General features: G+C 45.1%; 1 protein-coding gene across 5 annotated transcripts in view; it reads right to left on the bottom strand.

Annotated features, from left to right (window-relative positions):
* ROBO1 (roundabout guidance receptor 1) overlaps positions 1 to 15,342 on the bottom strand; it is a 1,068,890-nt gene that overhangs the window by 67,788 nt on the left and 985,760 nt on the right. For all 5 annotated transcript variants that reach the window (XM_065575497.1, XM_065575504.1, XM_065575513.1 and 2 more), the window contains 3 exons: positions 8,492 to 8,613; positions 5,847 to 6,078; positions 4,325 to 4,446 (listed from right to left, as the gene is read on the bottom strand). In XM_065575497.1, the coding sequence (XP_065431569.1) occupies positions 4,325 to 4,446; positions 5,847 to 6,078; positions 8,492 to 8,613 (476 nt within the window). The remainder of the gene's footprint in view (positions 1 to 4,324; positions 4,447 to 5,846; positions 6,079 to 8,491; positions 8,614 to 15,342) is intronic.

Below are 15,342 nucleotides of genomic sequence, written 5' to 3'. Positions count from 1 at the left end.
GTTAGGTCACTATTGTTGGATGAGAACGTGGCACGGGTAAAAGCTAAGGGGCTGAAACTCAGCACTGAATTTATAGGCAGATTTACCAGAAGGCTTACCTAATTGGATAAACTGTGGCTCACTTGGAGAAGACTCAGGTGATATTGGCTGGTTAGGGGGGAAACAACTGGATGAGATGGGAGATAATGTTGCCCCCTCTGATTCAAGGGGCTTTCCCACCATTTGTGAGTAGATGCACAACCGAGGAGGCTGGATGGACTCCCAATTGGTATTTTAAAAGCAGGTAGCGGGTAATGCCTACTGTTAGATCACCTATTTCTCAATCTGTATTGCCAGGAGGTTGCAATAATTACTTTTGTAATCTGAACTTGCAACTGTCTTTGTCACCTCCAGATCAAGCTATTGCAATGAGCTCTACATGCAGCTACACTAGGGTTACCATATTTAGTGCCTCCAAAAGGAGGACACTTTAAAGGGGCCCCAGCCCCGCCCCCAGCCCCGCCCCCACCCCGCCCCCTCCCCAAAGTCTCCGCCCCCTCCCCTGCTTCCCGCGAACATTTGAGTCGCGGGAAGCCTGAAGCAGGTAAGGGGGTGTGTGTGTGTGAGGGGGGGTGTGTGTGGGAGGGGGGGGGGAGGAGGCGCGGCCCACCCCCGGCACCGCAGGTCCCCAGCCCGTCCCCTGAGCCCCCGGCCCGGCCCGGCCCGTCACCGCCGGCCGAGCTCCCGGCCCGGCACCCGGCCCCCCCGAGCACCGCCGGCACCCGGCCCGGCACCCGGCACACGAGCCGCCGGCCGAGCCCCCCAGCCCGGCCCGGCACTGGGCCCCCCCGAGCACCGCCGGCACCCGGCCCGGCACCCGAGCCGCCGGCCGAGCCCCCCGGCCCGGTCCGGCACCGGGCCCCCCCAGCACCGCCGGCCGAGCCCCCGGCCCGGCACCCGGCACCCGAGCCGCTGGCCGAGCCGCCCGGCCCCGGGCCCCCCCCGAGCACCGCCGGCCGAGCCGCCCGGCCCCGGCCCCCCGCCCGAGCACTGCCGGCCGAGCCGCCCGGCCCCGGCCCCCCCCCGAGCACCGCCGGCCGAGCCGCCCGGCCCCGGCCCCCCCCCGAGCACCGCCGGCCGAGCCGCCCGGCCCCGGGCCCCCCCCGAGCACCGCCGGCCGAGCCCCCGGCCCGGCACCCGGATCCGAGCCGCCGGCCGAGCCGCCCGGCCCCGGGCCCCCCCCCGAGCACCGCCGGCCGAGCCCCCGGCCCGGCACCCGAGCCGCCGGCCGAGCCGCCCGGCCCCGGGCCCCCCCGAGCACCGCCGGCCGAGCCCCCGGCCCGGCACCGCCGGCCAGGCCCCCGAGCCCCCGGCCAGATGTCCGATTTTCCCGGACATGTCCGGCTTTTTGGGATTTCCCCCCGGACGGGGATTTGGAGTCCAAAAAGCCGGACATGTCCGGGAAAATCCGGACGTATGGTAACCCTAGCTACACTTTCAATCTACCTCGAAATAAAAAATGGTGCAGAATTCAACAGCTTGTTTGTTATGAGGTAGGTCCTCCTAGGAATATATGACACCAGTACTTTTGGATCCACACTGGCTACCTATTAAATACAGGGTACGATTTAAGGTTGTGGTCTTGACCTATAAATGGTCTAAAACCTTGTTATCTGAAAGACTGCTTCACTCTCCCTCTGCCATTCTTATGCATTTGAGATCAGCCTGGCCTGGAACCCCAACCATAAGGGAGATCGAATCAACTAGCACAGCACTTTCTGTGAGGGGGCCACCTCTCAGTTTTGAACTCACAAATATTCCTAATACACTGGCCCTGTGAGCATGCTACAAGACACATTTATTCACCCTAGAAGTAAGGGGTTCAGAGGACTCTTGTGGGGAATTAAAAAGAACTGGAAGATATTTTCAGTTGCTAGATTATTATATATGATTACTGTGGGAAGATAAGGGGTCAATGGAGTAATCCATTTTAATAAACATAATTGTGAGATGTGTCAAGGAATGTCCAGAGCATAGGATAAGCACTCATTTTTACAAATGAATACTAAATAAATGATATAATTTTTATTAGTGTCATTAAATTCTAGACAATGATCCATAAAACCTGCAGAAAAGTTATAGAATGATCTTATAAAAATGAAAACAGTGCATGTTTTAAAAAGCTATGAATAAGTCAATATAGGGATTTGGAAAGGGAACAGTTATGCAGCCTTCACAAGAGCAGTTGCAACCCCTTGTGCCACAACACACACGCACACAGAATATAGGTCTATATAGCTTAACACCTCCCCCAAACCCACAAAAAACCTGTATTTAACTAGCAAGAAGGAAGGGACACTAATGAATGAAAACTATGCTAGGCAATGGATAGTTATGGTATAAATTTGTTTTCTGCTTAATTTCTCACAATCTTTACATAGAAGTGACTACAGTATATTATTATGCTCTACATAGGGAAGTTTGAACAGATAAAAGATGTTTGTTAAGGAAACAAACGAGAAGCCACTCCTGAACAGATGCATCATGGAAGAAGGAAATGAAAAGTGTTATAAGCAGCCCTGTAACTTTATGCCAGAGATGTGACAGAATGGACTCTAGCCTCATTTGAATGTTGTTGTTTTTTGTAAAGTGCCATTCATACTTCTGTAGCTGTGGCTGTGTCATCCTTGCCATTATAACCTATTAATACATTCAAATTTGCTCTATTCTAAAACTTAATGTGCAAGGTGTCAGCCAGCCTCGGTTTGAATTGTTTTGAAAAATAAAGAGAATCCACTTATTGAGAAAATAATGATAGAATAATCATTAATTCCTTTTTGTATTAAAAAAAGGGGGAGGGGATTTGAATTTCAGGGTTTTTTTCCAGGTTATTTGTTCCTAACATTGAATAGTTGCTTTTGTTTTTTAAACAGAAAATATAATTATGCATGTTTTCATGATGCCTGTTTTCTATCCATAGGGAAAATTATCCACCGACCCACATTAAAAAACAGTGGCAGTCCCACAGCTGCATAGGCACTAAGAGATGCCTACTCATAGCTCACTGCAAGCTATTGTCCCCAGATGCTAGCAGACACTGTATAGCATATTCCATGCTCAAATGTGAATTTCCTCTCTTTTATTGTTTTGTCCTCACAACCCTAACATTCTTTTAATGCAGTTTCTGGTGGATGAGTAATTCCATCTCTTTAGTTCAAGGTCTAACTGCCTTTAAATAAAACTTCCTTTGTGAATATTTTTTCAATTACATCTGAAACTAAGCCACAAAATGATTTTGTACCAGTCAATCAGGTTCTGAAAGGCATTTTATTATTTTAAATTGACCATGAAGCTAAGTGATCTCCACTCTTTTCTTTTCTACAGGAAAAAGAAAGAAATGAGTGGAATGAGTTTTGATGCTTAGGAATAAATGCCTACACTGTGGTATTTTATCTTTTTTTTTTTTTTTTTTTTTTTTAAAGGCTAAGACATTCTGATTTAAAAATCTCTCTCAACAATGCCAATTTGCTACAGACTACAGCAAACCATCCTGTCAGTAGTGGCTATAAAACAACCTTGAAATCCATGACTAGACACTTACAACATCTCAGCCTTGCTTAGGCAATTTTAGCTTCATTTCTTTTATATGTAATTTATTCACAATTTAAATTACTCTAAGATAAAAACAGTATGTTGCTACAGAGGCCTTAAATAATAAAAACTGAATACTGAACTTTAATATATTAAAAATATATAGTATAATGAAAGCTAGAATGCAAAGATAGATTTGTGAAAAAACAAAGAAAAACTGCTATAAATATATTTAGTCTTACACTAGCACGCTTTAGATGGAAAGCTTTTCCATGTTTTTAACCATCTCAGATGATAGAATAGTACAATTTACTCAGAACATTACATAATAAATTATGTCTAAGCCTTTCAAATTATTAGACCAATTTATTTCCTCAAATACCCTGTTTTGGTCACAAAATGGTTCTTAAACTGGTACATTTCTCTTTGTGTTCGTGTACGCAATTCTCATCTTATAGCATAGACAAGAAGTTGCTTATTTTAATTATGAATTTTGATCTTTTCTTTAATTTCCTGCACTACCATCTTCCCATTCAAATTAGTAGGCAGTTTTAATTCCTTTTGTACATGTAAAGATGCCACAGATTAGATAGAATTCCTAAATATATGGTACTATACAAAATATAAACAGAGAAATATTTTTTGATTCCACATGCTTTGATTTTTACCAGTAGATGGAGCCAAGTATCCACGAACAACTTATCCATCAATAGCATGCCAATACTTTGCAGTGAATAAGAACTCTGCATGTTACCTTATATTCTTGGACCATTCCATTCTGGGTATCCTCAGGGGGTGGCTGCCAGGTAACCACAATTGCAGTCCCATTCCCATCATTTTTAGTCACTGAAACACTTTGAGGTGGAGCACTAGGAGCTGTTTGTGGGAAGAACCAGATGGTTAATTTGTTGTATTTCCAATACAATGTTGCCAAATGCTTTTTAACAAGCTGTAGCTAGTGCTTGATATATAAATGGCCCATTCTGCACTACACAAATGTAATCATAATTTCTTGTTTCGCCATTAAGGATGTTTCTATCTGTCAAGGTAAATGGACATGAGAGAGAAAATATGGTCTAGTGATGTGAACAGGTGTTGGGATCCTGGGTTCCATTGCTGGCTCTGCCACAGACTCACTTTGTCACCTTGACCCAATACTGAGATCAAAAAGTTAAAAAGATTCTACTAATTTTTGGTGCCTAACCTGAGACATCTAGGTCCTTCCTTTCAGGACTTCTGAGCACTCAAACTAACCTCACATAGAGCTTTGGGTGCCCATCACTTTAGAAAAATCAAGCTGTTGGTGTGCCAAGTTGGACACTCAAAATATAGGCACCAAAAAGTGGATGTTTTCAAAAATGTTGGCTTTTCTTTTCCCTGAGCTTCAGTTTTTCCTTTTTTGTAGAATAAAATAAAATAAAATACAATGTACTTCTTAAACGCCAGTTATTTGTTAGGTAGTTTCAATACGAAGATTCCTATTTTTTGGGTCCATTAGAGTCATCCTAAGATATTCTGGGCTCAGGTGCTGTTCTTTTGAGGCTGCTCTAGAGGCCTAGAGGGAAGGCACTGAGGGTCATCTGTTCAACTAGTGCAGCCAAAATGTATGGTGCGGTCTGGGCCCCACCAATGCACTGAAATGTCTACTCTGAGGCATTACCCATCACCATTTTGATTATGTTTGACCTGCAAGTAAAAATGCTATGGTGAGGGAAATGGCTTTGTGAACCCTCTCCTCTTTACAGCACATACACAGAAGAGGATGCATAATTTAGCCCACTGTATTTGTTGCTCTCACTCATCATCTTTTCATTTTGTACCAGTGATGGATCCAGATATACAGGCGCTCTAAAAATGTAGCTTCCGTTCCTTCAGCTACAAAACTTTGATGATTTCTGCGGTATCTGCTATTTACTTTAGATAGTGGTAAGTATGTGTTTGAATTTGATACAAGTCACTTGTGACCAGACCATGAACTCAGCAGGGAGGAGAACATGCTGCACTGGAGATAAAAGAGCACATTTCCCTTCTAAGTGCTGGAGGGGATTTCTGCACATGCCTCTCTCACACGCAAAGTTTTAAATATTTACTTCTGTGCCACCAAACAAGTCACATAATGATCAGTCCAACATGCTGACAGTCTCCTCAGCTGTGCACTGCTGTGTTCTCATACAGTATGCACTTCAAACAAAATCAAATAATGAAAGTATCAGAGAGAAACCGGCCAGAATACTCCTTCAAAAAGAAAAGGTGAAGACAGACTTGCTGCTACTTGCCTTCTTCTAGGGTTTTTGCAAATTTCACTTCGCTATCTGCTCCTTGAAACTCGTTAAAAAAAGGGCGGGCCTTGATTTCATAGTTTACACCTTTCTTCAGCTCTGGAATGACGACACTATTTTTGGTTGGTGTTCTCACTTCAAAAATTAACCATTCAGACTCGCCGTGGGATGCAGTGGCAGGCCTATACAGAATTTTATATCCCTGAATATACTGGGATTGCTGGTCCACCTAGCAGAGCAGTAGAAACACACGTTAGTGAATGCCTAATGGACTGTTTAATAAATACAAACCGTAATATTGCCTGTGGTATTATGCAAATACTAAGAACTATCCATTTATTTTATCCAAAGTAAGCAATGCTACTGAACCAGATAAAGCAAATTATGGGTCTTATTCACCACTGCATTAATAAAGTTTTAAGCTAATAAAACTGCACTGCCATCAATGAAGGGATAACAAAATGGTGAATCATGTTCTATATTTTTTAAAATGAATAATCCTGATGCCATGGGGCTCCAAGCAGGGCAGGGGTTTGCCTAGGTGGATATGTTTGCAGGATTGGGGTGTATATTTTAATAGTTCACATGATGAATATAGAAATTAAACAAAGAAACAGGTCAACCTTCCTGAGGGCTGGAAGCCTCCCAGATTGCATAAAATGACCCTTGTTTCCTGCCTGCTTCCTTCTGGACAAAATGGATTTTAAAGGGCAGCCAACTGGCACTATCTACATTCTGATGATTATGCTTGACTCAGTCAAAGGCCAGATAAATCCAAGCACTTCCTCCATTCTCAGTGACTCAGCAGGGGGCTACTGTGCTGTAGGACTGGTGCTGTGTTAAGCAGTCAGTAACAGGGCCAATAAAAATTAGCTTTTTAATGGAAGAAAGCTACTAATAAAGGTGGATCAAAACTACACTCAGTAAGCTGGATTGTCATTTGCAGTAAGGCCACTTTATGTCACTTGGCAGTGTACAGAGGCCTTAGTGTAAATAAGAATCCGGGTCAATATATTTGGGGATACTTGAGACAGGAGGTTACCTAATAGAATTGGAGTCTTGTGTAGCTTTCAGTATGTTTTAGTCACTGATTTTGATAAATGATTTCTGATGTTTAGGCAGATTCAAAAATAAAAATGTCTACTTAAAAACATTCAGATTTGTCCCATTTAAACTATTTTATCTGGTGACATTATAAAACTGTTTGTTTGCAATGTAACACCCAAACATCATATTTTATTTTAAACAACTGAGTGATGAATATCTACTAGCTAAAATTGAGGTAATGCTTAATCTTTGAAATTGCAGTCAGAGACCACCCAAGAGACCAACAAAAATTGGCTGCCTGGAAAAGGTTGTTCTGTAACTAAAGGTCAAACAAAATTATGCTTGGAAGCTTGGTGATGTTTTTAAGTGGTCAGTTAAAACAGGAGATTGCCTGCTGCAGGTGGTCCTTAGTGCAGGTTTCACTGTAATTACTGTGCATCACAGCAGTCAGTTCCTCTATAGCTCTTGACAAAGTAAAATGCTTTCCTTACAAAGTTACGCCATGCTAGCTGCAGCATCTTGTGATCATTTTTTTTATCATGCCTGCCAATATTTTGACTTGATCAGAAGGGAGCCCAGATGACAGTTTAAAGCTCAATTCCCTTGGGATTGTCTCCACTGGTGGAGTTGCCCCTCTCTTTTCCTGACCACCTAGTTGATATTGCTTAACATAAGAACATAAGACTTTTAAAACAGCTGTTAGTTCATTTACATTGTCTTATGTCTTTCCTTGGATAGACTTATTCCTTCCTCATACTGTACTCTCTTTCTTTCTTTTCCCTTTCTCCTCATCCATCCCCTTCATGCCACAATTTATTTCCCTGTATTCCTTCAATTCTTCTAAGCTCCCAATCTTCTCATTCTCTCTCCTTGTCCCTCCTCTGTATCTCTTTCTACCCCTCTCCTTTGGGGACTCCTATTGTACCTTTTTCTTTTCTTGCCCTGCTTTTCCCCCTCTTCCACTATGACCGCCATACTTCTGACCTAACTGCTACCAACCAATGTGATGGTCAATAAAACAATCCCTGATTGTTTCTCATTGTGTTTTTCTTTCCCACAGCACGTGTGTTCACTTTTAACCTAGTAATTGCTGTGCTATGGGAGGAAATGTATTTCCCATTATCTGATCTGGGGTGGGTGGACATGGCAACTATCACATCATAGGGGCTATCTTATGCAGTACTTCCCCCAACTCTGGTTGATAGACTGAGGAGCTATTGTGTTATCTCAAACATGACTTCGGGCCTGGTACACCTCTCACAGAATGCAATGGAATGGCTCTCATGAACTTGAGTAGACTTTGGATCAGTCCCTTCGCCGCCTGACAAAGGAAGCTGAGCATGGCTTCATACGGCATAGCACTCTCTGTAGAGTGAGAAGGTAGTCTAGGTTCTGATTAAGACAGGCAGTCAGGGGAGTGTAGATAGTGCCAATACACACAGAATGATTTTCATGTACAACAGCAAACTATTTTCATAGCTTCTTTATATAGTTTAACTCCACCATCAACACTGTGATGTAATATTGGGATTTAAATAAAAAGTTCCCTTTCTCCCTACCCAAAACCCACCTAACATTTTATAATATTTACTTACTGTCCAATGAACTTCAATTGAGGAAGAAGAAAGGATAGTGGGGTTGTGAAGATGCAGAACCACATCCCCGAGCTCTCTCTGGACCTGTTTGTGATCCACACCCTGGCTTGTAGGTGGAACATCTAGAACAATGTAAGAACCGATTCTTATAAACGAATTTGTCAATCAAGTTATGTACTTTGAAGACTAAATAGGCTTATTCACAGTACTCAGTAGAAGAGCCCAAATGTGCAGGAAATAGAACTACGTGAAACATTTTCACAGCAAACTGGCTAAAACCAATCTGCTTTTTCAGTGGAAGCAATGTGGGGAGAGGGGAGAAATGGGTGGGTGGGTAGGAAGCAAGGAGTAGAAAGAAAGAACAAGATCAGGGATAACTATGGTAAATTACAGCAGTAGCATCACCTCTCATCATGCAACTATCTCTTTCCTGCAGGGAGGGGGAATCCAAACACCACAGAAACCAGGAAACAATCAAGGAGGGGCAGAAGAGCAGGTGTGTCTAAAAATAAATTCAGTACCTCTCTAGCAAGTGTTATTGTTGGCTTTTAATTACCTAGTAACTGTAGTATAGTAATTAAATAAGGGAAAATGAACCACACAGATGCAAGGTCTTCCAAGTACAGGAGACTTCAGTGAGCAGGGGCCAAAGCGCAGTTGCCCTCTGTCTCCCTTGATATTTGCAAATCCAATACTGGTCTCTTCTAGTTGAAAGAATTGTTCATACATATGAAAATAGGAATGCCATTTGATGTGTTCTATCGTTTGAGCTGGTACAATGAGGTAAGGATGTTTTCCATGTATAGCTCTCAAAAAGCATCTTGGGCTGAAAAGAAATGACTCTCCCCATATATATACACATTTATAGTGAACTCATCATCATGATATCTGAAGTATATGTGTACCATGGATAGCAGAGTACAGTATTTTTATATTCATTTAATAATTCCCCCTTTTTTCACCTCATTATATACAAAAACTATGTTGGCAACAGAGATAAAATCTCAGGCTCAGAAATTCACATGAAATGAAAAGTGCTGATTTTTTTTTTTAAACAATCACAGATATTTGTGAACATGTTACATTCACTTCGCTCCATGATGCTACTCTCTCAGTCTAATCTTTTCTAGTGTTTAGGCAAGGTTTTGAAAGCTACCAGCATTCTTCTTTCTGAAACAGTCAGTAGGATTCTTGGCAATTTCAATACCTGCCTGTTCACAAGAATGGCCAGAGAGGGAGCACAGAGGAAAGGTGTATGTGCATATCCATGCCTGCAACAAACCCAGATCCATGAGTTTGTTGCAGGTGGGTAGTCCATCTGAGAAGTGAAAGCGGTAGAATGTCGATGACCTCCCTGTGGAAAATGCCTTCATAAAATATGAAGGGGACACATGAAAAAGTGTAACTTTTGAGGGCCAGCCTATTACCCAGTGTATTTTTAAATAAATCATTGACCATCAAATTAAGAAATTATCTAGCTACATATGTATGAAGTTATTGGCATGTGAACAAATTCTTTATCCAGCAACACAGTCCACATTTGAGACTGTAAGAGCTATGCCACCTGGCAATTTGTCATACAGCTTCTCCAACATATTCACAAGAGTGTGGGATTATTTCAAAACTAAATCAGCGTGTGGCCTATGTGCAACCAGTGGGTGACAAATCTGTCTGCTTAGCCAGGAAGACTGATTAAAACAAATACACCATTAAGCAGCTACTGTATTCACATGTAAAACATTCTGCCAAATGGTCCACAAATCCATGCATCTTTTCCTCCTTCTGATACTCTTAAAGACAGTAACTTCTGCAACTTGGATTTGTGTAAATCTCTGACCATCCTTTGCCTGGAGCTTAAAGGGAGAGTTATCTTAATAAGTAGCAGCCTAAACAGAAGATGGCACAATGAATGAGTCTCCAACAATATAATAAACGGTTAACAAACCTTATCATTCATACCTCTGAACTACCCAGTACGGCTTATCTACTCTATGGCTTTCTCGTTTTGACTTTCTGCTTTCCAGAGCAAAGACCGTAATATCTGTATCTGAACAGATCCAAGCACATTGTCTCCAAGATTTTACTAATACTAAAACAGCAATGGCCAAGTGAGTGGGGCAGAAGGGGATTGCCACATTTGAACTGTATTTAGCACAAGATCTCTAAAACAATCAGCCTCTATGACCAGAAGTCAATTTTGACCTATTTTGGCTTGAGGGGAATTCATGTGAGACTGAGGTGATACTGGGAGGAAGAGGGAAATGCTTTCAAGAACTAACCTCTTTTATAACATTTCCCACTACTGAGGATATATGCCCTGAGATTGTTAATTTGGCACACAAGCTTAATGCCATTTGGATCTCCTCAGTTCTACTAGAAATCCAAATAGCCATGAAAGCAAAAAACATCCACTTCCATCTTCAATTGGCTCATCTTATAAGAAGCACACTAAGCCCCAGTGATATATGCATTTGGGAGTTTCAGGCTTGATATAACAACTCAGATTTAGGATTGAAGCCACAAATCCTGAAAAACTTCAACTGGTATAGAACACAGCAGCCTGCCTGCATAGCAACACAGGTTGCCATATCAACGAAACTCCAGAGAATTGCCCCTACATTGACTTCCCATAGAACACAGAAATCCCTTCAAGGTCTCAGTCTTGTTATTTACACCCATCCATGGGATTAGCCCTAGCTACCTGAGAGATCATCTCACCCTCTGTGACCATGATCTCCCACGATGGCTATGTTCTACTGGAACAATGAAACTGTCAACCAATAGGGGAAGCTTGCGGGTGCAGAGGATGGAACTTTCGCAGGAGCTTGAGCCAAATTGTGGAATTAATTCTTACAAGAGAATGACCAAAACCCAACCAAACTGAATTAAATGTAAAACTCATTTCTTTGATTTGCTTTCCCTCAGGAACTTCTTCGCACAGGGTACGTCTACACTGCAGTCAGAGGTGTGACTGCAGCACATGTAGCAACTTCGATCTAGCTGCTCAAATAACAATAGAAGCAAAGTCGTGGCAGCATGGTCAGTAGCATGGGTTGTATAAAACTTACTGGGACCCAGGATATGCACTCCAGCATCTAGCTCATGCTGCTGCAGCTTAACAGCTATTATTTGAGCTAGCTCAGGTATGTCTTTGCATGCTGCAGTCACACCTCTAATTTCAGTGTAGATATACTCACAGGCAACAATGCATGTCCCCAAGCGCGCACATACTAAACTAATTCTCCTGTAGGCTGGTTAGGAAGAAATTGAGAGTTTATCATTCTTACTTCTCTTCTGAAATACTTACTCCTGGGGGGATTCTGCGCCGATGCAGGGGCGCAGAATTTATATGGCCCGCATTTTTCTGTGCCCATCAAACAGAAAAATGCAAAAAAAAAAAAAAAAAATCTGCCAGGGACACGCAACTCATCCCCGGCAGCCCAGGCAGTGTGTTTATTTCAGCGTGCCTGGAGCAGCCTCTGAGACGGGGAAGGGGGCTAGGGGTGCGTGCCTGCGTGATCACCGTCGGGGGGTGTGTGTGTGTCAACAAAAGAAAGAGACTCTCCCTCCCCTTGGCTACTGTAGCTCACTGGGGTGTAAGGATAGGGCTTTTTATTATGCACGAGGCAAGCTAGACGCACACATTTTTACTCCTGGGGAGATTCTGCAGGACTGCGCGCCTGCAGAAAACAGTCCCCCTGCACATTTCCTGCTTTTTCCTGCAGAAAACAGCAGGGAAGCAAACAGAAGCCTGGCTGTGGGGGTTGGGGGGGTGGCGACCATGTGTACAGTTTTTTGGGGGGGATTGCTCCCCAAACAGAGGCGAGGCATGGGGGAGGCACACGGGGTTAGCAGGGGTGGCAACTTGTATGGGCCCATGGTGCCCAGGCTCCAGCAAATTCAGGGCCCCCTCCTCTACCCCCTTGTACACCCCAACCCCCTGCCCCTGCCCAGAGCCCACATCCAGCACCCAAACCCCGTCCCACACCCAGTACCCCAAAGCCCCTCCCACATCCCCTCCTGTAGCAGCCCAGAGTCCAGCCTGCACCAGCATGCACCAGCACCCAAACTCCCTCCCAGAGCCCACATCCCTCCTGCACCCAAACCCCCTCCTGCACCCCAACCCCATACCCCGCACCAAGCACCCAAACTCCGTTCCAGAGCCCGCATCCCAAACCCCCTCCTGCACCCAAACTCCCTCCCAGAGCCTTAGGCAGGTGTGTGTGTGTGTGTGTGGCGGGGGGGGGGGCGAGCAGGGCTTGGACCCATTCTTGGCACCACCAACAATTATACAAAGCTGCCACCCCTGGGGGTTACGTACCATGGCCCACCCTCTACCCTCATTTCTGCAAACACATCACTGCCCAGCTCAGAGGCTGCCTCTAGGGCTCTGCTGACTCTGCAGCTGAATGCAGACTCCTGAGTCCTAGTGCCAGTTGTTCTCCCCTTCTGTGTTCTGGGAGCCTTCCTGTTTTCTATCAGAGGGGTAGCCGTGTTAGTCTGAATCTGTAAAAAGCAACAGAGGGTCCTGTGGCATCCTTAAGACTAACAGACGTATTGAGAGCATAAGCTTTCGTGGGTAAGAACCTCACTTCTTCAGATGCAAGAACCTCACTTCTTCTTGCATCTGAAGAAGTGAGGTTCTTACCCAGGAAAGCTTATGCTCCCAATACTTCTGTTAGTCTTAAAGGTGCCACAGGACCCTCTGTTGCTTTTTCCTATTTTCTGTGGAACAGTGAGTGCCCGTGGTGGGGCTGGGTAAGTGGGGGTGGGTAAAATGAGGGATGGGGGCAAGGGGGTGGGGGAAGAGGCAGTGGGGAAGGAAGGAGGTGGAATAGGGCAGGGGAAGGGAATGTGGAAGCGAGGGGAGGGGGATGGATAAGAAAAGGGGAGAGGGAAATCACGGGGGGAAGCGGGAGCCCGATATGCAGCGTCAACCTTAGCAGCAGCTGGGGCTCCCCCATTAAGCAGGCTCATTGAACCCTCACCCTGACAAGCCCTACCTCCCTACACCTGAACTCCTCTGACAAGCACCCACACCCAGAACCCCACCCCATCAAGCCCCACTCCCCCAGCACCTGGATCCCCGCACTGAGCCCCCACACCCAGACACCGCCCTCCCCCGCCATGGCCCATCTCCCCACACCCAGATACCACCCCCCTCCTCCCCAATGCTGAGCCCAACCACCATCCCCTGGATCCCCTGCAGAATCCCATTGCCCCTGCACCCAGACCTCCATAACGAGTCCCTGTGCATCCAGATCTCTCACTGAGCTGCCGGCACCCAGACTGCCTCACACAGAAACCTCTCACCTGGATCTCCCCACACTAAGCCCCTCCACACTTGAACACTGATGGACTGACCCTGCCTACCCATACCTGGTGCCCCTGGCACAGAGGGACAGGGCCCCAGGGTGTTTCTGGAGCAGGCCCAGCCTTTGCACTGTGTCAGGGTCACATGCAGCCTTACTGCTGAGTCCCTGTACTGGGGAGCTGGGGGCTTCAGGGTGATCTCCCACCACAATGCAGCCAGTGGCCTGTGCTCCCCACTGCCATGCTGGAGCCAAATTTATTTAATGACAAATAAAATTTGCAGAATTTTGCAGAAATTGAAATTATTGTGTGCATAATTTTTAATTTTTTGGCACAGAATTCCCTCGGGAGTAAATACTTGAAAGGCACTCAGATAATGTGATGAAGAGAGAGCATTTTGCTTTAAGCATAAATGTCATATTGTGTTAGATTTATGTATGTGCATTTTCTCAGGAGTGTTTTATAACATCTGATGGCAAATGGGTAATTTGCCTATCTGACAACTAGTGTTGTGAGTTTAGAGGTAGACTGGCCATCAGATTAATAACTCCCGCTGTCTGCATTGGTTCACCTTCAAAAGTTTTTCACATCTGTGTTATTTTCTCAATCTTTGGTTCTCATGACTTCAATAAAGTTATTGGATTGGAAACACATGAATGCACAGTGCCTAAGTGCTGTGGCACAACTTCATTTGTTTTCTATATTAATCTAAATTTATTACAATTTATTATAATTATATTACTGGGCTCATGACTTCTATCTGCCAGAGGAATAGTGATTGTATTTCAGTTGATTCCTTCCTCATATTTATGCAATGTTATTATAGTAGTGTGGGGACACTAATTCCATCTGCTTCACTGTAGAGGTTGTGGCTTTACTGAAGTCTCTCTTCCCGCACTGGACTTACCTTTAATCAGTGGAGGATAAACAAATTTGCTGCCTCTAGGTCCTGAAAAAATTGCTGCCCCCCCACGCCAGCTCACCTCCGCTCCCCCGCGGCAAGCCTGGGAGAGACGGGGGAGAAGGGGAGTTGTGGCGTGCTTGGGGGATGGCGGCGGTGGAGTGGAGGTGAGCTGGCGCGGGGGGTTAACCAAGGGTTACTCCCCACGCCCGCCGGCCCCAGCTCACCTCCGCTCTGCCTCTGAGCATGCCGCTACTCGCTTCTCCTCCCTCCCTCCCAGCGCTTTCGCGCAGCAAGCCTGGGACGGAGGTGGAAGGAGGGAAGCGCGGCGCACCTGGGGGAGGAGGCGGGCCAGAGATTTGGGGAAGTGGCGGAGTTGGGGCGGGGCCGGGGAGGGAGCAAGCAAATTTGCCACCCCTGCAAATTTGCCACCCTAGGCCTATGCCTTGTTGGCCCAGGCAATAATATGCCGCTGCCTTTAATAGTAAGCATTTTGCTGAGGATTCCGCTTTACTTATAAAGTGCTATCCTGGATCCTCCAAATTTTTAATTTCTCTGCTTTCCCAATACAACATACAGCACATAACACTACATGCTCTCTCTCTCTGAATCATAACCACAGCTTGATTCTGCTTTT

The sequence above is a fragment of the Chrysemys picta genome, chromosome 1 (genome assembly GCF_011386835.1).
Source record: "Chrysemys picta bellii isolate R12L10 chromosome 1, ASM1138683v2, whole genome shotgun sequence".
Classification (NCBI taxonomy): domain Eukaryota; kingdom Metazoa; phylum Chordata; order Testudines; family Emydidae; genus Chrysemys; species Chrysemys picta.
The sequence above is the reverse complement of the archived record's forward strand: the minus strand, read 5'-3'. Positions and strand labels throughout refer to the sequence as shown.